Raw genomic sequence first — 27,009 nt, 5'->3', positions numbered from 1 at the left:
CAGCATACTTGGTTAAGCACACATATCACAAATCACAAGGACCTGAGTTCGAGCCCTCAGTCCCCACCTGCAGGGGGAAAGCTTTACAAGTGGTGAAGCAGGGGTACAGGTATCTCTCTCCTTTTCAATTTCTGGCTGTCTCTATTCAACAAATAAATAAAGATAATAAATAAAAAAGATAAAAGGAAGCACCGTGAACTGGGGAAGGGAGGAGAAGGTTATCTTTAAAAAATTCCACCATGGGTAGCAGTTGGGTGGTGGGCAGTTCTGAGTCAGAATGAATGGATGACCTCACCTTTTTAAAAGGGTGGACATATTTCAGATTAGTATGTGACCTGTACATTTGTTATAGAAGGCTTTCTACCCTCCACATCTACAATCCCCTGGGAGCTGAGACACTAAGTGTTACCTCCATCTGGCCACAAAAGACATATCACAGGAATATTGTGGGGTAGAGGGAAAGGCTTCCCGTGGTACCGGTGCCTCTTCAGCTCACAATGGCAGACTTGGCTGTGATGAGCTTCCCAGCCATCCTCAGAGGCAGAGATAACAAGAAAAACAGTCTGCAGCATGTAAAGAGTTGGTCAGGCTTTCCTATCCTGAGACACGCATACAGTGCAAGGAGCAGTGTGCTGAAGTGCTCGCTGAATCCTCGAATCAGGAGATGAAATCAGTAGCACCCTGGGCTCAGAGAAAGCCCGTGTCATTAAGAAATAGGAGGGTTGTCTTCCCAGTGTCAAAATTAATATATGGTCTTGTATGATTTACAGCATGTTTTTAAAATGAGGATGCCAGCCTCTATTAGCATATGGAACTCAACAGATGTGTTAGCATTTTCTAGATTATGAATCAGTCTTGAGACCAAGGTGAGAGAGAGAGAGAGCCCACCCTCTTGTGTGTCTGGCACCTATGCGCTTATGGTGGGAAATGGTGTATTTCACTGTGGAGGGGTACAAAGTGTCTTAACACGTAAACTGGAATTTTACTGTTCCATGTGGCGAACATCAGCCTGTCACTAGGCTTCAATCAAAACATGCTAGATGCCTGATTGATAGTGGCACATGCTAGACATGCTTGGCCATCAAAGTTTACTCTACTCAAGAGTGGCAACTAACCACTTTAAAATAGGTCCCTCCAGAGGCTGGGTGGAGGTGCACCCAGTAGACCTGTGCAAAAGGACCTGGGTTCAAGGCTCATGTCCTCATCTGCAGGGGGCACTGCTTCACAAGCAGTGGAGCAGTGCTGCAGCTCTCTCTCCTGTCTTTTTCTCTTCCCTTGTATCACCCACTATCAAAAGAAAAATGGGGGTGGTGGTGGTGGTGGGAGCAGGGAGACCTCCAGGAGCAGTGGAGTCACAGTGCTGGCACCAAGCCTCAGTAATAACCCTAGTGGCAAAAAACAAAACAAAACAAAACACACCCGGGTGATCTGTTCTGTGTTCTATTAAGTGACTCTTTGTAGGTACAAGCCTGCAGAGGCGTCCCCTGGTTGCACAGCTATGAGGAGCTGCCTCTGGGCTTTGCATGGACTGGCTGACGCTTGCTTCTTCCTCCCTCCCTCCTACTTGTCTCTAGCCCGAGCTCTATCTTCCTGATAGGACGAAATCAGAAACACATTTCTCTTTGAAAATGGACAATTTCTTCTCCATGGTAGGCTATTTGTGTGGACTGGAAATTTCAAAGTCTACATTTGTAGAGAATGGCAGAGGTGGGGAGTTGTGCAATGGCAGCACACAGAACTCGCATGCCTGAGGCCCTAGAGGTCCTGGGTTTGATTCCCAGCACTGCCATTTGTCGAAGGGAGTGGTAGGTACTGTGTTCCATCACTCTCTTCGCTTCATGAAATTAAGTACATCTTTTACAAAGGTGAGAGAAAGTAATGATTGCCTCCTTAAATTAATGGTGCTACCCCCCAGTAGATAATGTATACTGTTAAAGTTTCTATATGTGAATTATATATTTAATTTTTATTTATTAATTAAATTATAATAGAGGTAGAGAGAAACAGGGAAGGCGAGAGAGCCACAGAAAGAGACACCTGCAGCCCCTTTCACTGCTCTCAGGTGGGAACAGAGGGCTTGAACCTGAGTCAGTTTCCAGCCCCTTTGAATTATATTTTTTTAAAAAATATATTTATGATTGGATAGAGACAGAAATTGAAAAGGGGAGATAGAGAGATAGACACCTGAAGCCCTGCTTCACCACTTGTGAAGCTTTACCCTCGCAGGTGGGGACCAAGGGCTTGAACCTGTGTCCTTGTGCACTTAGCCAGGTACACCACCTCCTGGGCCCGTGATTATATTCTTTAGGGTTATGTCTGCTCAACTACCAAACAGAATGTCTTACTATTGTAAGAGTAGGTAGCAGATGCTTATTAAATATTCATTCAAGCAGATGTATAAAGAACACACCTACCTTGTGTGGGCTTTTCCCCAGAGCCCCACCCCATGAGAGTGAGGCTGCTTCCCAGCAATGAGACTCCTACAACAGTGAGTCTCTCTCTCTCTCTCCTCTCTCTCTCTCTCTTACTTCCAGGTTTATCACTGGGGCTCAGTGTCAGCACTACAAATCCATTGCTCCTGGTGGCTTTTTTTTCTTCTTCATTTTATTACATAGGACAGAGAGTAATTGAGAGAGAGGAGGGGAGATAAGAAGGGAGAAAAGACAAACACCTGAAGACCTGCTTTGTTGTTTGTGAAGCATCCCCTCTCACCCCACGACCCCGCCGCAGGTGGGGAGCTGAGGGCTCAAACCCAGGTCCTTGCACTTTGTACTATGTGCGCTTAACTGGGTACTCTATTAACTGGCTACCAAGCCATGCCTGTCTGATCTAATCCCCCAGTAGCCCTCCCACCTCCTCTTCTTGCTGCTGTTGGCCCAGACACAACCTGTTTTGGTGGCTGAGGCCATCCTCAACTTGATGCTACTATAAATTTAACACATGCCTGTACGCTGAGGCTGTCTGTCTTCTTTCTTCCCCTTGGAACACTAAGAACACCCATGAAGAATCCTGGGCGAGTCCCTACGGGATGCAGGAAAGGCCATGTGGAGCCAGAGGAAGTTGTTACTGCAGTCAAAGCTCACTGACACAATGGCCTTAGCAGAGCTGAGGCCCAAGCAATGGAATGACCTAAAAGTGAATTATTTTGGCAGCATATACAAAACTGTATAATGCTATTAAGTCAGATGTGTATGATCTTTAGTTAAGTCAAGAGGTGAAGGTAAAATGAAATAAATGGAAATAACTTACCCCATATCCCCATAAATACAGCAAAGACTAGGGTTCCAAAACTGTCAAAGATGCACAATTTCTGGAAAACACAGTAAGAGTATATAAGTGAACCCTGTTCTCCATTTACTAGAATCCAGCAGGTATGCAGTACTTTGTGTAGCCAACAACTGGATTTCTTCTTTTTTTCCAGCTGCAACCTACTCTAAAAATCATCTTATCTACTATATGCTTAGAGATGGAACGTCACCTTCTTTGGAAAGCAAGTAGCTTTGTAAATAGGTATTTACAAAGGACTATTTGGGATATGTACAAAGGAATATTTCTATATCATGGAAAAATAGGCCTGTCTGCTCAAATTTCACTGTTTAAAACTTCTATCGCGATCTGGAATAATGGCCTCTCTTTATTATGTCTTTCCAATGTTTCATTGAGTCTGAAGAATTGGTGTGGCTCTGGGAATGTACTGAAATGTCCAGTTGTCATCACCCCACCTGCTCATGGTAAGCTTCTGGATTTTTGCTGTTCCTGGGAAAAGCACCCTGCTGGCTTATTCTGAGATGATTCTGGCCCCAGAGAGCTCTGCCTCCTCCAACTCCAACATGCTTTTGCTACCATTCTGGACCGAGGCTTCCACCCACAGGAGGATGCAGGGTGCTTTTGCTGGCATTAAAAAAGGGTATAGTGGATCTCAAAGGAATCATATCAAGTGAGATTAAGTCAAAAGAAGGATAAGAACTGAATGTTCTCACTTACAGGTGGAACTTAAAAAACAAGAACAGAAAGGGAAAACGCAAGGCAAAACTCAGCCTAGATTGGGAATAACGCACCAAGCAAAGGACTCTGGGAATGGGAGGAGGGCAAAGGGTAGAGAGGACGTTGGGGTCCTGGTACATGATGATGGAAAAGGGTCTAGGTTGGTGGTGAGAGTGTTTTGAAGATACCCAACATAGGGAGATGAGAAATTGTATTCGTTACCAGCTATACTGTGAACCATTCCTCTGCAATATAATTTATGATATGTATATATTTATATATTTTATATAATAAAAAAGCACAGAGCAGTGAACTGGAAAGAGTAAAAGGACATGAAGGTAGAGGACAGCACAAATATTAGGAATTGAATTATAATCCCAATTCTTTTTTGTTGTTGTTGTTGTTATTATCGATGTCATCCTTGTTGGATAGGACAGAGAGAAATGGAGAGAGGAGGGGAAGACAGAGAGTAGGAGAGAAAGACAGACACCTGGAGACCTGCTTCAACACCTGTGAAGCGACTCCCCTGCAGGTGGGGAGCCAGAGACTTGAACCGGGATCCTTACGCCAGTTCTTGTGCTTTGCGCCATATGTGCTTAAACCACTGTGCTACTACCCAACTCCCTCTAATCCCAATTCTATCCCTCTGAAATTCTCGATCTTGCCTACTGCTTCAGAAAGTCCTTAATCTTTAGTTTCTCCTTAAAAGAAAAAAGAAAGAAAGAAAAAAAAAATCTAATCTAGGTTATTTGATCTTTCATTAATTTAATGTCATAATTTAGAATTTTTCTCTTTCTCTAATATTTTCATTGTGGAAAAATGTTGAAAAAAAAACCTGTCTATAAAACAGACTGGATGATTTAAAAAAATCTTTAGAAAAAAAAAAAACAGGGGAGTCGGGCTGTAGCGCAGCGGGTTAAGCGCAGGTGGTGCAAAGCACAAGGACCGGCATAAGGATCCCGGTTCGAACCCTGGCTCCCCACCTGCAGGGGAGTCGCTTCACAGGCGGTGAAGCAGGTCTGCAGGTGTCTTATCTTTCTCTCCTCCTCTCTGTCTTCCCCTCCTCTCTCCATTTCTCTCTGTCCTATCCAACAACGATGACAACAACAATAATAACTACAACAATAAAACAAGAAGGGCAACAAAAGGGAATAAATAAACAAAATTAAAAAAAAAAAAAAAGAAAAAAAAAAAGAAAAAAAAAAACAGGATACAGTGGTGAGGGTGTGAGAGTCCTGTCCTGTCTATACACCAGTTTTGATGAGTTCCGCCTTTGTGCTAGAATGTAAGTAGCCTATTTTCCCCTCTGAGTCCTTAGAAAGCCTTTCAGTTAGGCACCTTTTCTCCTGAGAGACCATTTTCACATTTCTAGAAAAAAAATTCTCAAAAAGTCACCGTAAAGTTAAAAAAGAAAGTGCTAAGAGTATAAACACATATATGCATGTGTGAAGTTTACAATAAATGATATGGGAAAATAAAAAAGGTAGGCCAGAAAAAAAAAAACCTATTGTATTATTGTTGGTTTTTTTTTTTTTTGCAATCTTCAAGTACTAAAGAAAATTTAAAGCTGCTTCTAAGGAAAATGCTATGACATTTTTAGTAAAATTTTAAATTTCCTTTTAAACTGATATAAAGTTGGTAGGTAATCCTTTATCTGCTGAAAACACCAGGTATGGTATTTCTATAAAGGAATACCCACCTACCCATCTTCTCAGACATTTCCTCCCACAGTACTATGATGATCTTCAGACAGCAATAAGGCGATATATGTCCTGACAAGAATGCACAACTCAGTAGCTAGGAAACAGCTTAATTAGGAGCATATTAGACTTTCATGCTTGAGGTTGAGTTCAAATCGTGTACTACAAGTACCAGAGTAGTGGTCTGGCCTATCTCTCACTCCTTCTCTCTATGTAACAACAACAACAGGAACACATATTTTTTTAAATCTACGAGAAGAATTATAAAAGCCAGAAATCTGACCTCCTGCACCTCAAAAAGCATTTTGGCCCATAGTCCCAGAGAGGGAGAAATATTAGGGGAAGGTGACTAGACGACTCTGAACCCCAGCCCCATCAGAACCCAGAGAGAGAAGAGGAGAAAAGGAAAAGACATTTCAAACTAGAAACAGGTATAGGTGTGTATAAAGGATGTGTACAAAGGATGTCAGAACTATAAGAAAAATAATGGCCAAATGTATAGACAGACAGACAAACAGTTACAAAAATAACAGTCACCCCCATCTGTGACCTTGGGAGAACTACTGCAGTTTCTGATAGAGGGGGTGGGGACACAGAACTCTGGTGGTGGGAACGGTGAGGAATTGTACCACTATTATCTTGTATTTTTAAAAAATATTTATTTATTTATTTCCTTCTGTTGCCCGTTTTATTGTTGTAGTTATTATTGTCATCGTTGTTAGCTAGGACAGAGAGAAATAGAGAGAGGCAGGGAAGATAGAGAGGGGGAGAGTAAGATAAACACTTTCAGATCTGCTTCACCGCTTGTGAAGTGACCCTCCCTGCAGGCGGGGATGTAGGGGCTTGAACCGGGATCCTTACACCAGTCCTTGTGCTTTGCACCATGTGTGCTTAACCTGCTGCACTACTGCCCGACTCCCTTATCTTGTAATTTTGTATACCAATATCAAATCACTAATGAAAAGGAAAGGAAAACATAAAAATAAAATATATCTCTTAAAAAAGTAGAATTCAAATGGTCTGTTTCCAGTTCTGACTACAAAAATCCTAGATTAAGAAAGATAGGATTAATAACAAGCTAGCACTTTAAGAAGCTGAACTCTAGCCATACTACTCTGGGAATTCTATGTTTCAAATCTCTTAGCCTTAATGATTCTGGAACTACCTTCAAGCTGTCTTTTCATAGTTTGGCTGACCCTGAATTGACAATTATCATAGGATAAAAGTTCTGTGGAAAACTGCTACAGTCCAATGCTCTACCACTGAGCTATACCCCCCATCCTGTGGAAAACTGTTCTCTATGTTACAATACTATTCATGAAGATGTTGTCCAGGGTTGCTCATCTTTAAGGGATCAATGCCAGTTTCTCTCTGTTCCACCCCTTCCTCATTTCATTTCATCTCTTCTCATCCACTCTGCAAAGAAAAATCCTGCTTGTGAATTTGTTTGCTTCTCCATTACTGAGGAGGAAAGTCAATGGAAGAACATCTGTCAAAGTGGGAGGAAAAATGGGAGAAGCAAGGAAAAGAAAACCTCCTAATGGTGCCAAGATCCACTCAGTTGCCTGGCAAGACAAGAGGGAATTAGGTGGTGTGAGTCAAGTTGTCTTTTTTGCTGTCTTTGTGAAATAAGCGATCCAAGAGGAAGAGCTAGCTAGATGGTCTCTGCTCTGCAGGTCCCATGAGTGTCATGGAAACAGAAAGCAGGACAAGGTTAGTAGCAGCCTTTCTTGGTAAGAAACGTAGCAGGCCAGGCCAGGGGAGAAGCCAGATGTTAAGAGCAGCCCCAAGTCAAAATATGACATTAGTCAAATGGAGCAGGAAAAGGAGAGAGAAAGGCAGCATTTGTAGGCATGGCAATCATAAGCAGAAGAACCTATCAGAATGTTTCCCCCTTTTATTTTTTTATTTTGTTGACACCAAGGTTATTGCTGGGGCTTGGTGCCTGCACTATGAATCCACCGCTTCTGCTGGCCATTATATTTTTCCTTAAAATTTTTTTTTTTATTGGATAGGACAGGGGGTGGGCTTGAAAGGGACAAAGGCAGAGAGACACCTGCAGACCTGCTTCACCACTTGTGAAGCTTGCCCCAGCAGGCGGGGAGCGGGGGGGGGGTCTCAAGCCCAGGTTCTCAGGCTTAGTACTATGTGCACTTAACTATGTGTGCCACTGCCCAGCCCCCGAACCTATCAGAATCTAATGTTTTATTCCTGCCAAGGAACAAAAATCAAAATTTTATGACTTAATATGTTTAAGAACAAAACTTCACTATGTACCCCATTTCCCTTTTATCTTGTCGGTCAAAAAGCTAAGAACCTAATTTAATGTTCAACCACAAAAGCAGTATTAATCCTGATTATTTACATAACTGCTTCTTACTTTGATACTGATTTGTAGTATCTCCATTCTAACTTGCTAACCCTTGTAAGCACAAGTGTCAATTAATGATACTCCGTTTATTTCCAAAAGAGGAAGAAACGGATCTATAGATAAAGGTATGAACAAAGAAATGAGTGAATTCACCCACAAGACATAAAAAGGTGCTGTCCTTCTTTCCTATGTTGCCTCACTTCTTTTCATCTCATTTTCTCTTGTATGCCTCCATCCCTTTGTAAATTACTGTGACAAGATTCAAGAGATTCTTTAGGAAGCTTTAGAAATGACAGCACATACATGGTAGGCAGGTGCTTAAGGATGGGTAGGCAATGTTGAAGATTTCTGCTTAAATCAGTTTCAATTCAGCAGCTCCTCCCTGAGCATCCGAGGAGGCTACAAAGAAGGCTTTTCATCACAATTGATTATTTGTACAATAGCCACCTGTACTCTTATCTTTCAGCTCAAAGTTTACTTGAAAATTTCCTCTCTGAATTCTTTGCAGGGGGGGCAATTTCTACATTGAATTCATTATTAGGGAGAGAAAAAAAACACCTTTTATTTCTGTAAATGTTTGTAATAACTAAAATTACCTTTGAGGACTCGCAAGTAATATTGAGTTGCCAGAACGGACAAAGCCTATCACACTGAGGACACATTATGATCTTGCCACCAATATCAGGATTGCAAACTTCTTTGCTAAAAAGAGACAGAGAAAATTTAATTAAAAAAATTTAATGAGTCAGACTTCCTTTCTAGCAACATATTAAGATCCAACACTTGCTATGATAAACTGAAACCAACTCCTTATGAAAGTAGGAATGGAAGAAAACTTCTGTAACCTAATGAAGGTCTCCTACATAAAAGTTACAATAATGGATTTAGTGGGGAAATGCTGGAATATTTCCCTTTAATCAGAATCAAGACAAAGGTCCTGCCATACCACTATTTATTTATTTAAAATATTTATTATTATCTTTATTTATTTATTGGCTAGAGACAGCCAGAAGTTGAGAGGAAGGGGGAAGGTACAGTGGGAAAGAAACAGAGACACCTGCAGTCCTGCTTCACCACTGGCAAAGCTTTCTCCCTGCAGGTGGGGACTGGGAGCTTGAGCCTGTATCCTTGGTCATTGTAACATGTGTGCTCAACCAGGTGCGCCACCACCCGGCTGCTTATTTATTTACTTCTGCAGCTCCTTGTAGACAGTTTTTCAAGAGAAAAACGACAGGAGGATTAGCAAGGAAGAAAGAAAATGGCTCTCTAATTTTTTTTTTCAAAAAAATTCTCTTTTAAAAAATTCTTTTAAAGACTCATTCATCCATCAATTTAAGAGAAAGAGAAGAGAGGGGGAAAGGATAAAGAGGAAAAGCCAGAGCATCACTTTGTTGGAATGTGATACTAGGGATCAAATTCAGGACCTCATGCTTGAGTCAAATACTTTATCTACTGTGCCACCTCCTGAGCCTCAGAAATGGCTCTGATGATATAATTACAATGCACACAACTCAACAGAATCTACCGATAAATCACAACTATTAGCGACTTTGATAAGTTTTCTGAACACAAAATCAAAATATACATGCAGTTTACGAAGAAACTGAGTGCTTATAGACATGAAACCATTAGGAATTTGAATGCTATTTATCAGTAACTTAAAAATTCAAAGAGCCTAGGAATAAATTTAATATGGATAGGGTTTATATGGAGAAATTTATAAAGCTTTTCTTGAAAGAATAAATAAGCATTTGTAAATGTATAGGTAATGTTCATAATTAGCAAGAATCTCTATATAAAGATGTCCTTTCTCCCCCATTGTAGCTGTAAACTTAATAGCAGAGCAAATGATTCAGAAGATTCAAGGTGCTTCTAAGAATAATATGTTATAGGCATAGGTTAAAGAAAATATTAGTGGGTGGAGAGGCAGTATAATGGATATGCAAAAGATTTTAATGTCTGAGGCTCTGAGGTCCCAGGTTCAATCCCCAGCACCACCCTAAGTAGGGTAAAATAAATAAACAAAAATTGGACTTATTTTGGGGTTTGCTTACTATTGAGATGTTCATAAAATTGAAAGATTAAAGATCAGCCACACACACACACAAAAATCACCAGGGAAGTAAATTAAAAGGATTGGGCAGAGGCACACAGGTTGAGTGCACTTTACCATGAGCGAGACTCCATTTCAAACCTCTGTGCTCCACCTGCAGGGGGGAAGCTTCACAGGCGGTGAAGCAGTATGGCAGGTCTCTCTCTCTCTCTCTCCCCATCTACTTGTCCCTCTCATTCTCTGTCTCTAGCCAATAAGTCAGTATTTAAAAAATAAAAAAGTTTCATTTAAAAAAAACGGCATGAATAAAACAAAGAGTTCAACAAAAACTTTGGCAGGCCTAACCCCCCAGCACATAAGAAAGGAGAGGACTGACATGAGTGAATTGGCTACTTCAAGGAGGCACCTATATGGAAAAATGGGACCTAAGAGATTTGAAACAAGCAATTCCCAGAGTAGTATGGCTAGAGCTCGGCTTCTTAAGAGTGCTAGCTCATTATTAATCCTGTCTTTCTTAATCTAGGATTTTTGTAGTCGGAACTGGAAACAGACCATTTGAATTCTACTTTTTTTAAAGATATATATATATTTTTTATTTTTTCCTTTTCTTTTCATTAGTGATTTGATAATTGGTATACAAAATTGCAAGATCAGGACTGGCCTAAGGATCCCAGTTCGAGCCCCTAGCTTTCCACCTGCAGGGGAGTCGCTTCACAAGTGGTGAAGCAGGTCGGCAGGTGTCTCTTTCTCTCCCCCTCTCTATCTTCCCTTCCTCTCTCAATTTCTCTCTGTCCTTTAAAAAAAACAAAATTAAAAAAAAAAAAGGAAAAATGGCCACCATGGCCACCAGGAGCAGTGGATTCTTAGTGCAGGCAATGAGCCTCAGCTAGAACCATGGAGGAAAAAAAAAGAAAAAAGTCACAGTATTAGAGTATTGCAAAAAATAGATAACTTAGGGAAAAATTCCATAAATGAGCCATCAATAGACATAAATAATAAAAAAAATATAAATAATAATAAAATGAGAACTTCACTAAAATGCCCCATAGAGGAAAAGAAAGAGGGGAGAGTGGAGAGGTGGAGAGCACAAACTGGCAGAAATCTTGCAAGACATAAAAAAGACAAAGGGTGGGGGTTGGGCAGTAGCACAGCGGTTAAGCACATGTGGCGCAAAGTGCAAGGACCAGCGTGAGGATCCCGGTTTGAGCCCCCGGCTCCCCACCTGCAGGGGAGTCGCTTCACAGGCAGTGAAGCAGGTCTGCAGGTGTCTATCTTTCTCTCCCCCTCCTCTCTCCATTTCTCTTTGTCCTATCCAACAACGAACAACATCATCAACAACAATAACCACAACAATACTACAAGTTGGCAACAAAAGGGGGAAAAATGGCCTCCAGGAGCAGTGGATTCATGATGCAGGCACTGAGCCCCAGGAATAACCCTGGAGGCAAAAAAAAAAAAAAAAGACAATCGGTGATTTACCAGAGCACTCTATTATTATTATTATTATTATTATTATTATTATTATTATTATTATTATTATTATACTGTATCCCCACCCTCCCAAAGATAACCACCATACTTCTTTTTTTTTTTTTCTTATATTTTTGGAGATTGGGGGCTCGAACCCTGGTCTCTGCACAGTGCAGTGTGTATGCTCAAGCTGCTGCGACACTACCTTACCCCATAGAACTCTTAAAAATAACAATCAGTTATAATAATATATTCTCTTCAAGTTTGGAAGCTACTCTCTGCCCTAGCCCAGCTTTCTAGTTCTATTCTCAACTCTGACACCATCTTTCTAGACAATATTCTTAGTCCACCACCATGTTAACTATAAAACTCAAGCAAAAATTATAAAGACATGGACCCCTAGAAACATATATAAAAGTAGGCTTCCTAGTTTCTTACCACTCTAAAATCCCAATTCTCACCTGTTCTATTCCTACTTTCTGGTTCCTGTTTATTAAAGATTTTGTCCTGCTTCATATTTTAACTGCCTTTTAGACACCAAGTTGCAGATGTTACTATGACTCCATCCTGAACTTCCTAAGTGGCAAACCTCATGAGAGCCCTTTCTAGAACCCTCCTTCTCCAGAGCTGGACCCCATTAGAGAAAGATATAAACAGGTTGGGGGTATGGATCCACCTACGAATACCCTCGTCCAACAAAGAAGCAATTACAGAAGCCAGAACTCCCACCTTCTGCAGCCCATAAAGAATTTTGGTCAAAAGAAAAAAGGGCAAGTATAGACAGTTGTAGAAATAACAGTTAACCCGTATCTGTAACCTTGGGAGAACTGCTGTAGCTTTCAGTGGAGAAATTGGGAATTCAGAACACTGGTGGTGGGAATGGTACAGAGTTGTACTCTAAGTTTGTAAATCAGTATTAAATCACTAATAAAAATTAAAAAAAGAATTTTGGTCCATATTCCCAGAGGGGGAGAAATGTTAGGGAAAGATGGCCAGACGGCTCTGGACTCCAATTCTTTGGGAGAACCATTGCAATTTCCAATGGAAGGAATGGGGAGAGAGAATTCTGATGGTGGGAATGTGTGGAATTGTTTCCCTGTTACCTTGTCATTTTGTAAACCAATCACTATAAAAAAAAAACTAGGTTAAAGATGAATAACATACTCCATGAATTTTGCAGTAGACACAACAAAGCAGATGAAAGACAATCAGTGATTATACTGATGACTTAACCTTTTAGATTAGACCTAGTTACAAAATTTGACATTACAAATGTCTCCCATTTTTTAGCTCCCTTCCTGTATTTTTGTGAACTTGTGTTCTTTAGCATCTCCAAAGGTAAACTGGCATAAAGTGATAGCCATGGGAATGAGGGAAGGGCACAGAACTATGGAGGGTGTGGTATGGAACTATTTCCCTGTAATCTTATGATCTTGTAAGCCATTAATAAATCACTAATTGGAGTTTTCTTTTTTTTTAAGACAATAGACTTGAAAACAGGCCCATTTTATTGAATTCCAAGTCTTTCATAGCAAACATAAAATTGGTGAAAAACGTCTGTGGAATCATGATAGAGAATTTCTTCATTAATATGTGACTATCTCCTCTTCTTGTCTCATCAACCAATCCCAAGAAAATGTTGCCTTTCAATAAGACTGTTTTGTTCATCTTTTCCAATATTTAAAGAAAAATTACAGTTTGATTTCATGGGGAAAAAAATTAATGAACATTGCTCCCTCCAAGGGAAGCCATTCAGAAGGTACACAAGGGGCTGTGTAATTAGCTGAGATTTCAAAGAACTTCCTTAAAGACAACTGGGGGGCCAAGGAGACCACATCAATGATTCTGCAAAAGATATTCAGCCCTGCTAAGGCCCTGAAGTCTCAGGTTCAATCCCCAGCAACACTGAAATTCAGAGACAAACAGTGCTCTTCATTTCAAACAATGGTTGGATCCCGAAATCTGAAGTAATCATGGCTTGTTTTATTGCTGTAGTTATTATTTTTGTCGTTGTTGGATAGGACAGAGAGAAATGGAGAGAGGAGGGGAAGACAGAGAGGGGGAGATAAAGATAGACACCTGCAGACCTGTTTCACCGCTTGTGAAGTGACTCCCCTGCAGGTGGGGAGCCAGGGGCTTGAACCCGGATTCTTATGCCGGTCCTTGAGCTGTGTGCCACCTGCGCTTAACTCACTGAGCTACCACCTGACTCTCAATATGGAACTTTTTATCCAGAATATAGCAATAACACTTGCAACTTAATAATAAAAGGACAAGAAACACAATTAAAATAGACAAAGGATTTGCAAAGGTGCATGAATGGCAAGCACACCAAAAGATGTTCAACAAGGACAGGCTTTAAGGAAACAAATCAAAGCACAATGATTTATACTGGTGAAAACCCACAAGGACACTCATTTACACACACACACACACACACACACACAACAGGAAAACAAACAAATCAAACATAGAGCAATAGCAAGGGATAGTAAAGAAGTAAACAAATAAGAATAGTCTTTATTTGCTAGAGGTCTTGTAACACTAGTGCAGTCCCTTTGAAAAATACTTTGATAGCACCTTAAAATGCTATACACACAGTTGCCACATATCCTAGCAACTCTAAATGTGGATATTATTCTAAAGGGAATAGCAAACACGTATCCAGATAAAAACCTGTATATTTTGGGGGTCAGGCGGTGGCACAGTGGGTTAGGCACACGTGATGCAAAGTGCAAGGACCAGCATAAGGATCCTGGTTCAAGGCCCCAGCTCCCCACCTGCAGGGGAGTCGCTTGGCAGGCGGTGAAGCAGGTCTGCAGGTGTCTGTCTTTCTCTCCCCATCTCCCCCTCCTCTGTCCATTTCTCTCTGTCCTATCCAACAATGAACGACATCAACAATAACAATAATGACCACAACAAGGCTACAACAACAAGGGCAACAAAGAGGGGTGTGTGTGAAAAGATGGCCTCCAGGAGCAGTGGATTCATGGTGCAGGCACTGAGCCCCAGCAATAACCCTGGAGGCAAAAAAGAAAACAAAAACCCTGTACATTTATACTCAATTGTTTATAGAAGTCTTAAAATGGAACTATCACATATCACTTGACAAAAGGATGAAACATCTGTACTAATGTTGTTACATTTATTTATTTTATTTTTACCAGAGCACTCAGCTCTGGCTTATGGTGGGGGGATTGAATCTGGGACTTTGGAGCTGCAAGAATGAGAGTCTCTTTACATAACCATTATGTTATCTCCTCTGCTCACTATTACTATTATCTAGATAGAGATGAGGGAGTAAAGAGAACATAGCACTGAAGCTTCCTTTAATGCAATGGGGCTCAGGCTTGAAGCAGGGTGGCTTAGAATGCAAAGGAATCCACTAAGGTATTTTGTGCTGGCCTCTATCTATCCCACTGAGCTATTTTGCCGGCCACAAACCAATTATATATATTAATAAATACATATATATTAATTTTTTAATTATCCTTATTTATTTATTGGATAGAGACAGACAGAAATCAAGAGAGAAGGGGGCAATAGAGAGGAAGAGAGGCAGAAAGGCACCTGCACTGCTTCACCACTTGTGAAGCTTTCCCCCAGCAGGTAGGGACTGGGGACTCGAACCTGGGTTGTGGCGCACTGCAACACGTGCACTCAACCAGGCGCACCACCACCTGGCCCCTAAACCAGCTATTTTTATAAAGACCTGTGCACTATCTGTTTGTATATCTATACAATGGTGCATGGTCTAGTCACAAAAAGAAATGAAGTTCTGACACATGATACATGGATGAACTTTGAAGACATTATGCTAAAGAAAACAGTGACAAAAGCCACATATATGAAACGTGTACTTATATGAAACATCCCAGTTGGTAAATCCAGAAAGTAGATTACTGGTTGCCAAAGGTTAAGTGAAGAGGGGTGAGGAGATGACTGTGAAAAGATACTGATTTCTTTTGGAAGTAAGGAAAGTGTTCTAAAATTAGACAGTGGGAATGGTTGCAAAACTCAAAGTATTTAAAACCACTGACCTGCAGACTTTCAATGAGTGCATTTGATGGCAATGTGAATGATCTCTAAGTAAAGTTGTTATTTAAAGAAGAGGACTTAGTTTTGATAATATTATTGAAGAAGATGTACCTATAACACTTCATTGATATTTTCCAAAGTACATATAGCTAAATGTATTTTATAGGAATTCAAAGAAGTGGTAAAAATATATGACATATGAAAACGAATGACAAAATCCCTGTTAGCATAGCTGCTATTTCCAAAGTGCAAAGTGCTGCAACTGATTACAGAGCTTCAAAAGTAACAGTAATGATCTCTCGCCCATAAATAGGGCTTGGATCATTATCCCCTACACCATAAGCAGGATTATGCTTGGGAATCTACTCAGTGTGTAAGAAAAGTAATTGAAAATATCTGAAATGCATACACTTTAAATACTTTCAAAATAATACTCTGCACCTACATATCTGTTTTCAGTTTTCTGTAAATTAATATATGTGAAAAGAATGGCAGTAAACATGTGGTGTCATGTTGATTTTGCTAAATTTATAATGAGAACCAACATGAAAAAAAAACTTACTTTTTAAAAAAAGCAACTTCTGCATTTTTGGAAGGATAGTTTTTGAGATAGTCTTCTTTTGGCTGTAAAAGCATACAGAGCAACAAAAAAGTCAAAGACAAATTTAGGAAAAGGCTATCATACAGAGCAACAAAAAAGTCAAAGACAAATTTAGGAAAAGGCTATCAACATTCAGCCTTTGGCCCTACATGGAGGTGGGAGAGGGGGTAGAGAAGGAGAGAGAGAAGAGTGAAAGAGCCATTCAAAGACCATCTGCAGCTTTCTGGCTAAGAGATCATAATAGCTACAAAAATGCCTAAAATCCTCTGTTAAACAGAACAGAAAGTTGTGTTTATACATCATGGACGCTATGTAAACATCTTGCCTTAGGAATCAGGCTAGTGAGCTTGGCAGTAGAAGAGAGCTGAGTCATCAGCCCATGGCTGGGGCCCAGAAGTTTTGATTGATCTGTCACACCTGGACAAAGGCCAGATGAGCAAGAGGAAATGCTGGGTCAAAGCCACTGCCCTTGTGCAGGCTAAACCCACAAACGGAGAAGATTAAAATGTCCTTCAGAGTAGGGACAGTGGACTCAGTCTTCTGGCCCCCATGTCCTATGGCCCTTTAGACAATGCAGCTGTTTCTGAAATTCCAGTATGAAGCCTACTCTCCCCTACCCCATTTTGCTGGTGGGGACCTGGGGCTCAAACCTGGGTCCCTGCACATGGGAATTTATGCAACTGACCTGATCTGCCATCATCTGGTCCAAAAAAGTAATTCTTTTTTTATTGTTGTAGTTATTATTGTTGTCATTGATGTCATCATTGTTAGGATGGAGAGAAATGGAGAGAGGAAGGGAAGACAGAGGGGGAGAGAAAGACAGATACCAGCAGACCTGCTTCACCACCTATGAAGCGACTCCCCTGCAGGTGGGGAGCCGGGGGCTCAAACCGGGATCCTTAAGCTGGCCCTTGCGCTTTGCATCACCTGCATTTAACCTGCTGCGCTACCGCCCGACTTCCCCCCCAAAAATAATTCTTTATCACTTTTTCTCATTTAACATTGTCTGGAATAATTTTTAAAGTAGAATAGAAAGAAAACAAATAAAAAAGAACCAAATGCTGTTTACTTGTGTTTTTAAAACCATTATTACTCATTATTAAGAAGTCATTTCCAAAAGCTCAAAAGCACTGATTTTACCAACTTGCCATTCAAACCCCTAAGGAATTGGGTCTGCCTCTGAGCCATATATCTAAGGGCCTGAAAGAAGCATCCCTCTGGGGGGCCAGAAGTTCAAGGGCAACCCCACCCTCTCCAATTAGCCTTTCCTTTTCAAGCAAAGCATTGTCATAGTACATTGGAGTGTTCCCTCAGGGTAATATTCCTATCAAAGACTGGGCTATAATATCAAAGAAAATTTTTTTTCCCCATTTCACTTAGTTCTTACACTTAGGAGAAAAGAGATACATCATCCAAAGCAGTAAGTGTTCTGTGCTGAGTATTCTCTGACTAAAATGACCTGGTCAACTTTCCAGCATGGTAAGCAGTGGACAGAGGTTACCTCCACGTGCAGTTATTTTGGTTCAGATATCCATAGAGAAAGCAAGCCACTCCGACGACCGCTGCCAGGAGCAGCATCTTAGTATAGTAGCCCAGCCAGGCAAAATAGATTCCAATCTTCTCTCCATAATATTTCCTGATGAAAGATTAAAAAACAAAAGTTTAGAATATAAGAGTCGCACTGCCACTTGAATATTAAATTGCAATTTTAAAATAAAGAAGGTGTTCAGCCTAAAGCTCTGACTGGATTCACACTTGAAGTATATGCATTTGCATGGCAGAACTCAAATTCTACTGTGAAACACAATGCATTTTGTAGATTTCAGAAGTGCTGGTCAAGGATTGATTATTTTGTTCACAAAGTAAATGAGCACAAAAAAGCAAGGGAAGATAATTATGGAAAAGATAAAGAGTAATCACTGTCATTCTTTGTAAAAATTAGCACATTTTAGACATTTTCCCAAAGATTATTATTATTATTATTATTATTGCCACCTGCATTATCACTGGGGTTCAGTGTCTGCATGACTCCACTGCTCCTGGAAGGCTTTTTTCCCTCTTGTTTTTGATACAGGGCAAGAGACAGAAAGCGCTAGAGAAAGGGATAGGACAGAGAGGAGGAGAGACAACTGCAGCACTGCTCCACCACCAGTGGAGTTCTCCCTTGCAAGGGCGGGGGGGGGGGGGGCATTGGTCTTCTTATATGGTGATGTTCATGTTCTGCTGCGTGAGTCACCACCCAGTGCCCAAAGATCACTTGTGACATGCACTGAAACAAGTGCATCTGAACTGTTTCCTAGTTACTCCTCTTGTTTTTCCAGAGTATGTGTGTGGGAAAAAAATGTTACATAAATCACAAATAAGAAAATTACTGAGCAGGGGAGATAGCATAATGGCTATGCACAAAGACTATCATATCTGAGGCTCCGAAGTCCCAGGTTCAATCCCCAGCACCACTGTAAGCCAGAAATGGGCAGTGCTCTAGTCTCTATCTCTCTCATTAAAATGAAACAAATAAAATATATTTAAAAAATTACCAGTGAAATGTTTTTCAACCTCTTTTTTAAAATTTACATGCTGCTTTATTTCTGTAAAGATATGCTAAAACATTAAGATGATAATATGTAATGACAACATGTAGAAATCGTGTGTCAGCTGGGCTAACCACTCCTACAAGAATGGTAATGTGTATTGGCATTTTTTTTTTTTTAAACCAGAGTAAGACTCAGCAATTGCTAGTGCTGGGAATCAAACCTAGAGCTTATCATATGCAAATTCTGTGCTATCTCCATGGTCCTGATAAAAACATTTGAGAAAAGCAAAAAACACCTCACTGTGAGAACTGAAGAGGGCACAGTGCTTAGCATGAAGGAATACATGACCCTGCTCTCCCTTCATACCTAGCACTTGTGTGTTTTCCTAAGTTGTAAAAACTAATCAGTACTATCTCTGCAGTAAAATGAAGCAGCCAAGTAAAGCAAGACTAAAATAAAGAGGAAGTCTATGGACCTTGCCCTCAGTGTAGAGCAGCAATGGTAGAAACTACCCCACTCTTAGAAGAAAGGCTGGGTCAATATTCTCTGCCACTCAAGGAAGACTGGTCCTGAAATGAGTGCAGCCTAGAATGTTCCTAGCTGTGACCATGAAATGTGAGCTCAGACTGACAGGCTGCTTGCTAAATATGAATAGACATGGGCCCTATTTCCGTATTTGGGAGCTACTACCTGTCCTGATCTAGTTTTCTAGTCCTATTCTCAACTCTGACGCCATCTTCCCAGACAATACTCTTATCCCACCTGCATGTTAGCTGTCAAGTTCAGGCAAAAATTAGTAAAGTCATGGGACCCTTGGCATATACCTAAAATAGACTTCCTAGTTTCTTTCAACATGAAGATCGCAAATCTCCTCTGCTATATTCTTAACTTTAGGTTCCTGATTATTTTTTTATTTATTTAATTAATTTATTTATTCCCTTTTGTTGCCCTTGTTGTTTTTATTGTTGTTGTAGTTATTGTTGTCATCGTTGTTGGATAGGACAGAGAGAAATGGAGAGGGGAGGGGAAGACAGAGAGGGGGAGAGAAAGACAGATGCCTGCAGACCTGCTTCACTGCCTGTGAAGCGACTCCCCTGCAGGTGGGGAGCCGGGAGCTTGAACTGGGATCCCAACGCTGGTCCTTGCGCTTTGCGCCACGTGCGCTTAACCCACTGCGCTACCACCGCCCGACTCCCAGGTTCCTGATCATTAAATAATTTGTTCTTGCTTTATATCTTAATGCGTTTCAGCCACCCAATTGCAGATGCTACCATGACACCAATCTGAAATTCCCTGGGTAGACAACCTCACCAATATGTCCTGGAACCTCACTTCCACAAAGACCTACTCCACTAGGGAAAGACAGAAACAGGCTAGGAGTATGGATCAACCTGTCAACGCCATGTCCAGCAGAAAAACAATTACGGAAGCCAGACCTCCCACCTTATGCACCCCATAATGATCTCTGGTCCATACCCCCAGAGGGATAAATAATAGGGAAGCTTCCAATGGAGGGGAGTAGATACAGAACTCTAGTGGTGGGAATTATATGGAATTGTATCCCTCTTGTGGCACAATCTTGTCAATCATTTACTAGATAACTAAGAAAAAAGGAAAGAATAACAAAGAGGCAGGACATAAAACAGTGCCACCACAGTATTCTTTTAAAATTGCATACGATTAGTAGTGGTTAACAAGATTATAAATAAGATTACAGGGGGAGTTGCACACTGCACCCACCCCAAAGTTGTATGCCCCATACACCATATAACCACCATAGTTCTCACAAAGTTCTAGAGTTTACTTCCATTTTTTACTCCCCCTTTTTTATCCTGTTTCAGTTCTCTAGATTCCACATAGGAGTGAAACCATCCCCCTCCAGTAGCTGTCTTTCATTGCCAGACTATTAAAATGAGATTGGGCATGTTCAGGGTGGTATGGCCGTAGATGCTTGCTAGAGTATTCTTTTTTTTTATACTTATTTATTTTCCCTTTTGTTGCCCTTGTTTTTTTTAATTGTTGTTGTAGTTATTATTATTATTGATATCATCATTGTTAGATAGGACAGAGAGAAATGGAGAGAGGAGGGGAAGACAGAGAGAGGGAAAGAAAGATAGACACCTGCAGACCTACTTCACCGCTTGTTGAAGCAACTCCCCTACAGGTGGGGAGCTGGGGGCTTGAACCAGGATCCTTATACCAGTCCTTGCGCTTTGCACCATGTGTGCTTAACCCATCACGCTACTGCCCAACTCCCTAGAATATTCTTAAGAGGAAGGAATACACAGTTAGGAAGAAAGGAAAACAAAAATAAGAAAACAGGGAGAATATTCACATAAGTGATTGTGGTTCCGTGACAGCCCCCTAGACTGACACTGTTGACACTTTTCCACATGGTCTCAATTCTGCCTCAGGGTCGGTCAGTAGATCAACTCTGACGTCTCCATGGCTTCTTCCAGCTTAGGATGGACCTGGGCTGTTCTCCTTAGTAGACTCAGCCTGGGAGCAAGTTCTGAGAACAATAAACCTGAAGCCCTCAGACAAGAACATCCTGAGTATGGCTCAGGGCTCACAAAGATGTGGAATCACTTGGGACAAAGTGTGTCCGCTTGCATGTGACAAGAGACTTCATTGTCTGGTGTACAGATACTAGGCCAAGGGAGGTTCGGGAAAGTATCCGAGTGGAGATTCTGGCAAAGAGTTTGAGATGTTTGATGTTTTTTCCTGTTATGTTTGCTGTACTATGTTCTTATCACCCACCAGCCCTGGAAATGCCACACTTAAAATCAGAAAGCCAACTCGGAAGCTATATTGTCCATATCCTCCTACACTTTTTTAAATTATCTTTATTTATTGGATAGAGACAGTCAGATATTGAGAGGGAAGGGAGGGATAGAGAGGGTGAGAGACAAAGAGAGACACCTGCAGCACTGCTTCACCACTTGTGAAACTTTCCCCATGGAGGTGGGAACTGGGGGCTCGAACCTGGGTCCTTGTGAATTGTAACATGTATGCTCAACCAGGTGCGCCACCACTCGGCCCCCCTCCTACACTTAAGATAGCTGTACAGTCTCTGGATATTTACATGGGTGAGTTGGCCATTCCTTCCTTCCAGAAGTATTCCAGCCACACAGTAAGCAAGGAAGAATTTTTCATCTTAAACAGAAGTGTCCCTCCATGTTCATGCTAAAAGACTAGGGATAATGACAATCCACTCAAATATGACATTCTCTGTTGATTATCTTTTACCCTAACTACCCCCCCCCCCGTTTTTTTTTTTTTTGGAAGACAGAGAGAGGGAGAGGGACAAAGGGAGGGAGAGGGACAAAGGGAGGGAGAGGTACAGAGAAGGAGGGAAAGGGAGAGAGAAAGAGAAAGGGAAGAAGGGAGAGAAAGAGAGAGGGAGGGAGAGAAGGAGAAACAGGAAGAGGGAGGGAAGGGTAGAGAGAGGAAAGGAAGGAGGGAAAGGGAGGGGGAGAGAAAAGAAGATGGGAGAAGAGAGGAAGAGAGGGAAGGAGAGACAGGAAGAGGGAGGGATAGAGAAGTGGAGGGAGGGAAAGAGGGAGAGAGGGAGGGGAGGGGAGGGAGAAAAAGACATTGCACAGCACTGAAGCTTCCTTGAACCCAGGTCCCTGCACAGTGATGTATGCACTCAACCACATGTGATCCCCCATTGTTTGGTTTTCTGTGTATTTATCAGCAACTTATCAGCAATCATGAAGGGGTGTTCTCTCTAATGTGCAATTTTCTCATTATGTTCTAATGCAGGCGGTCTATCAGTTTATTTCCTTGGACAAATCCCTCACATCTCTTTCAACATGGCTGCCCAGAGCTGCCATCTGACATCGCTCTGACCCTTTCTCACCAGTATGGATTTCTGTTTGCTGAAGCCATGCCTCTTTCTTGGTGGAACATCACTGAAGCTGCCAATGTCCCTCCTGCTTCATTAGTAGTTTGGTCATTATGAACTTGGGAGTTGAAAAATCTTCAGTAGAATTTTTCTCTGCTCTCTTCTTTTCTGAAGTGTTCAATGCTATTCTAAGTCTGGCTGCTTCTTTGTTTTGTTTGCCTTTTTTTTCTCTTTATCTCCAGGGTTCTGGATATTCTATTGTGGTGACTTGAGGGATTTCTTTCTCTGGGGCTGGGCGCCGAAGGCTCTCTTCACAGGAGACCATGTAGTGGTCAAAATACTTCAACACTTAAAAGCTTTCCTCTCTGTACTTCCTCTGTTCTTATTACAGCCATTTTAATTTTCTATTCACTGCACCTCCTGGGCTGGTCTAAGTTTTACCCTTAGCCCCTGTTTTAGCCCTTTGCTTCCTATTTTCTTTGTATTTTTGCTTTATGTTCTCTACAATTTATTGAATTTTAATTTTTAACACAAGTATTAGGATTTTCTTGCTGTGACACCATTTTTTCTTTTTGCTTTTTTGTTTAACCAGAGTACTGCTCAGTTCTGGCTAATGGTGGTGCTTAGGATTGGACCTAAGACCTTTGGTGCCTCAGGCATGGAAGGCTTCCTGTATAGCCACTACGCTATTTCTACAGATCTAAATTATTATTACATTCATTTATTTGGACAAAAATTTTTTTTTCATAGAGACAGAGAAATAGAGATAGTGAAAAAGATCACAACACCAAAGCATCCCCCATGAATGCAATGGGGGATGGGCAAAACAGTTCACTATCCAAGTGAATTATTTTGGTGGTTCTGCTCTAACACCTTTTTAGATTTCTAAGCAGCACTACATTTCATTCTCAGAAATTTTATTCCTCATAGGAAAAACTATCTTCTTTCATCATTCTGCATGTAAAAATAGAATTTGCAGGAAAATCTTTCTTCTTTCAAGGCAACGTATATTTTCTCTTGATGTTTTTAGTTTTTCTTGTGAGGAACGATTTCATTTTTCCTTTATAGGTAATCACCGAGTGCACCAAAGATGATAGTTTAATAACCTGAATGCTTAAGAGGTTTCTAGTGGGGGGCCAGGTGGTGGTGCACTTGTTACTTTGTGTAAGGATCCAGGTTCAAACCCCTGGTTCCCACGTGCAAGGAGGCAGCTTTACTAGTGGTAAAGAAGCAGTGTTGCAGGTATCTCTTTCTCTCCCTCTCTCAATTTCTCTCTCTCTCTTATGAAATATAAAGACAATCGATTTCTTTTTTTGTTTCTTCCTTTCCTTTTTTTTTTTTTTTTGCCTCCAGTGTTATTGCTGGAGCTCGGTGCCTGCACTACCAATCCACTGTTCCTGGAAGATATTTTTCCCTTTTGTTGCCTCTGTTGTTTATCACTGTTGTTATTATTGCTGTTATTGCTATTGTTGGTGGTGGATAGGACAGAGAGAAATCGAGGGAGGATGGGAAGACAGGGGGAAAGAAAGATAGACACCTGCAGACCTGCTTCATCGCTTGTGAAGCGACTCCCCCTGCAGGCAGGAAGCCAGGGGCTCAAACCAGGATCCTTATGCCGGTCCTTGTGCTTTGTGCCATGTGCCAATTAATCAATTTTTTAAAAAGCTACTAGTGGGAAGCAATAAAGGGAACGTATGGATTGTGGGCAAATAGAGCATAGTTAAATGTGTTTTCTTTAGAAAAATTCAATTTAAGTAGTGAAGAGATTTTTTTTTTAATGAAACAAAAGACAAAAACCAAACCCCAAGCCTATAGAGAACAGACAAGATACGGAACAGATAAAATCCACTTATTTGACCTCACCTGAAATTAAATAAAAGTAAAGCTCAAATAAACAGCAACTTCAAACATTTTCATGTGTATTAACATGCCCTTTAGAATTTTCCTTCTACAGGACAGTCAGTGTTCAAGACAGAAGTGGGGTCTGGGTGATGGTGCACACAGTGGAGTGCTCTTATTACCATGCACAAACACGCATGTTCAAGACCCTGGTCCCACGTGCAAGGGTGGAAGCTTCAGAAGCAGTGAAGCAGGGCTACAAAAAAGAAAGATATTTCTCTTTCTCCCTCCCTTACTATCTCCCACTTCCCTCTCAATTTCTGTCTTATCAAATTAAAAATAATAGCAAATAAGCATGGGGGGGGTACCTCTTCAGGACCATGAGGAAATCAGAATAGGACCAGAGAAATTAATGAAATAACATCCCTTCTGAAAGAATAAATCTAAGCATCTATAGTGACTGCTATTGTCACATCAAAGAGACAACTGGATACTTTGTACCTCTTGATAGGATAAAAGTCCACATTACAAGTATTCCTTGTAGGTAAGATCAAATTACTTAGCTAAGACAAACACATGGGACAGAGGAACAAGTCCAACAAGAGAGAATGAAATCCACAAAACCGGGAGTAAACTCTTTAACCATTTCATAGAAAATAGGAAATTTCTAAATTAGAAGACATTTGAGAGCTATGTTAACTACAACATTCTGAGTCTTGATTTGAATTAAAAAAAAAAAAAAACATTGGGAAAAAGTCGAGTCAGGAAAATCTAAAAAATATTTACTTGATGACTTAATTTCTTTTTAATTACAGCACTGTTTTTAATCAAAATGTGTTATTTTTAACTGTGTACACAAAACAGCTTTCGAAACAGTACAGCTAGGAAAGCTTTCCTAGGAGAGTCAGATAAGACTCCCTCTTGTCTGGGAGCAGTTTACAAATGACAATCCACCTGAGTGTGTCTGGAGATATTCTGCAGGTTCTCAGGTGGCTTACATTTTAAAATTGCCTTCCAAGGAGCTTGAAACTAACATCTTTTTCTGATATGATACCTGAAACACCAACCTTCCTGATGATCACTCTGAGGAGCCCTGGAAAAGCAGGGTTTCAGTAGGGATCAACACTTTCTCAAACTCTACCAGAGTAATTGTGGATCAGAGGAGTGCCCCCATTCCTTAAAGGCCTTGTTCGCCCTTCTCCAAGTATGACTCCTCTATAGCTGTACAGGTCCCAGCTCACAGGTCACCTACTCAAGGATGACTTTCCAGGCTCACTTGCCCACCGCCCACCTCATCATTGTGTCACTTTCTTCATGTCAGTCAGAAATGCTCGACTCATTTTCCGTTGTTGTGGTTGTTATAATTTGGTTAATTTTTGGTCCGTTTATCTCTTCATCAGCCTTTCCCACACAACAGAAGCTCCTGGAAACCAACTGACATGGGTACTTGGGGAAGATGAACACTGATCTCACGGGTATATTTTGGAAACAAAAGTGAAAGTGTATCTCTCTTCCTATCCAATTTAAGGAAAATCTAACATTTGTTCCTGTGTTATAATGGTGGCCAGGAGGATAGTCCTGGGCTCTCTGACTGCAGGGCTCTGGGCACTAACACACCTGATCAGATCCAAGGGCTGCTTCTTGTATATGCTTCTCGGATGTGCCCATTCTCTGTACAGAAGGTAGCGCTCACTAGGGCAGCTGGGATCCTCGGACGGGTGGTTGAAGTTACACTGGAAGCAGACACAAAGTGAGCATCGTAACCATCCTGTGTTCGTGGATCTGGTCATTACTTAGCAAAATCATACAGTCCTTTACATGTCTGACTAGGGAATCATCATTGTCTGGAAGGGCTAGGAAGACCATCTAGTGCCTCGTCTTTCTCAGTCATGGGTCTTACTAAATCTCCGGCGGGGAGGGGAGGGGAGGGTGGTTGTGAAAGTGGGTAGCAAGGAATGCTTGGTTATTACAATTCTGAGGAGCAGTGCAGGTGCTTGTTGATTACCCCGAAGATGCCTAAGGTCTTGCAAGTGGATCAGTCATAAACAAAAGAAAATCTGAGCTGCTTCAATGTCCCAGTGGTCACAACTGAGGAACACCTGACAGTCCAGTTCTTTCCTTGGAAAGTAGAGAATATCAGGATCTAGAATGGTTAGCATTAGGGTCGACTCTAAAATGCATGGAGGTTTGTGCCCCAATTCGGCAGGTGTCGTGTGACAGCACAGAGACTATAAACAGCTAAGAAAACTGACATGGTGCTTTATATTCAGTTAATTCAAGAAACAAAGTTTCCTTCTACTGCTTCAGTTCAGTCACTTTTCCCATCTGCCTTGTTTTCTTCCTCCTAGCTGTACCAAGTTATCACCAATCCTTAAACACATTCTTGACCTCTACTTACATTCCTTTCAAATACCCCATATGAAAGCATTTCTTAGCCTGGGTATAAGAGCAATACTATTAGAAAGGGCTCGGTATAAAAGGAGTGGGCATAGGTGAGTAAAAACTGAATTCTATGGAACCTGGGTACAGAGAAGAATGGCCACACAGATCTTTGCAAGCATCCCCAAAG

At 41.1% G+C, this 27,009-nt stretch overlaps 1 protein-coding gene across 5 annotated transcripts in view; it reads right to left on the bottom strand.

Moving 5' to 3' along the window:
- Positions 1-27,009, bottom strand: part of ANO6 (anoctamin 6) — a 217,735-nt gene that overhangs the window by 35,721 nt on the left and 155,005 nt on the right. For all 5 annotated transcript variants that reach the window (XM_060191443.1, XM_060191444.1, XM_060191447.1 and 2 more), the window contains 4 exons: positions 26,058-26,173; positions 17,719-17,853; positions 8,652-8,757; positions 3,250-3,310 (listed from right to left, as the gene is read on the bottom strand). In XM_060191443.1, the coding sequence (XP_060047426.1) occupies positions 3,250-3,310; positions 8,652-8,757; positions 17,719-17,853; positions 26,058-26,173 (418 nt within the window). The remainder of the gene's footprint in view (positions 1-3,249; positions 3,311-8,651; positions 8,758-17,718; positions 17,854-26,057; positions 26,174-27,009) is intronic.

Source organism: Erinaceus europaeus, chromosome 5 (genome assembly GCF_950295315.1).
Source record: "Erinaceus europaeus chromosome 5, mEriEur2.1, whole genome shotgun sequence".
NCBI classification, from domain to species: Eukaryota; Metazoa; Chordata; class Mammalia; order Eulipotyphla; family Erinaceidae; genus Erinaceus; species Erinaceus europaeus.
This window is presented reverse-complemented; position numbering and strand designations above follow the sequence as displayed.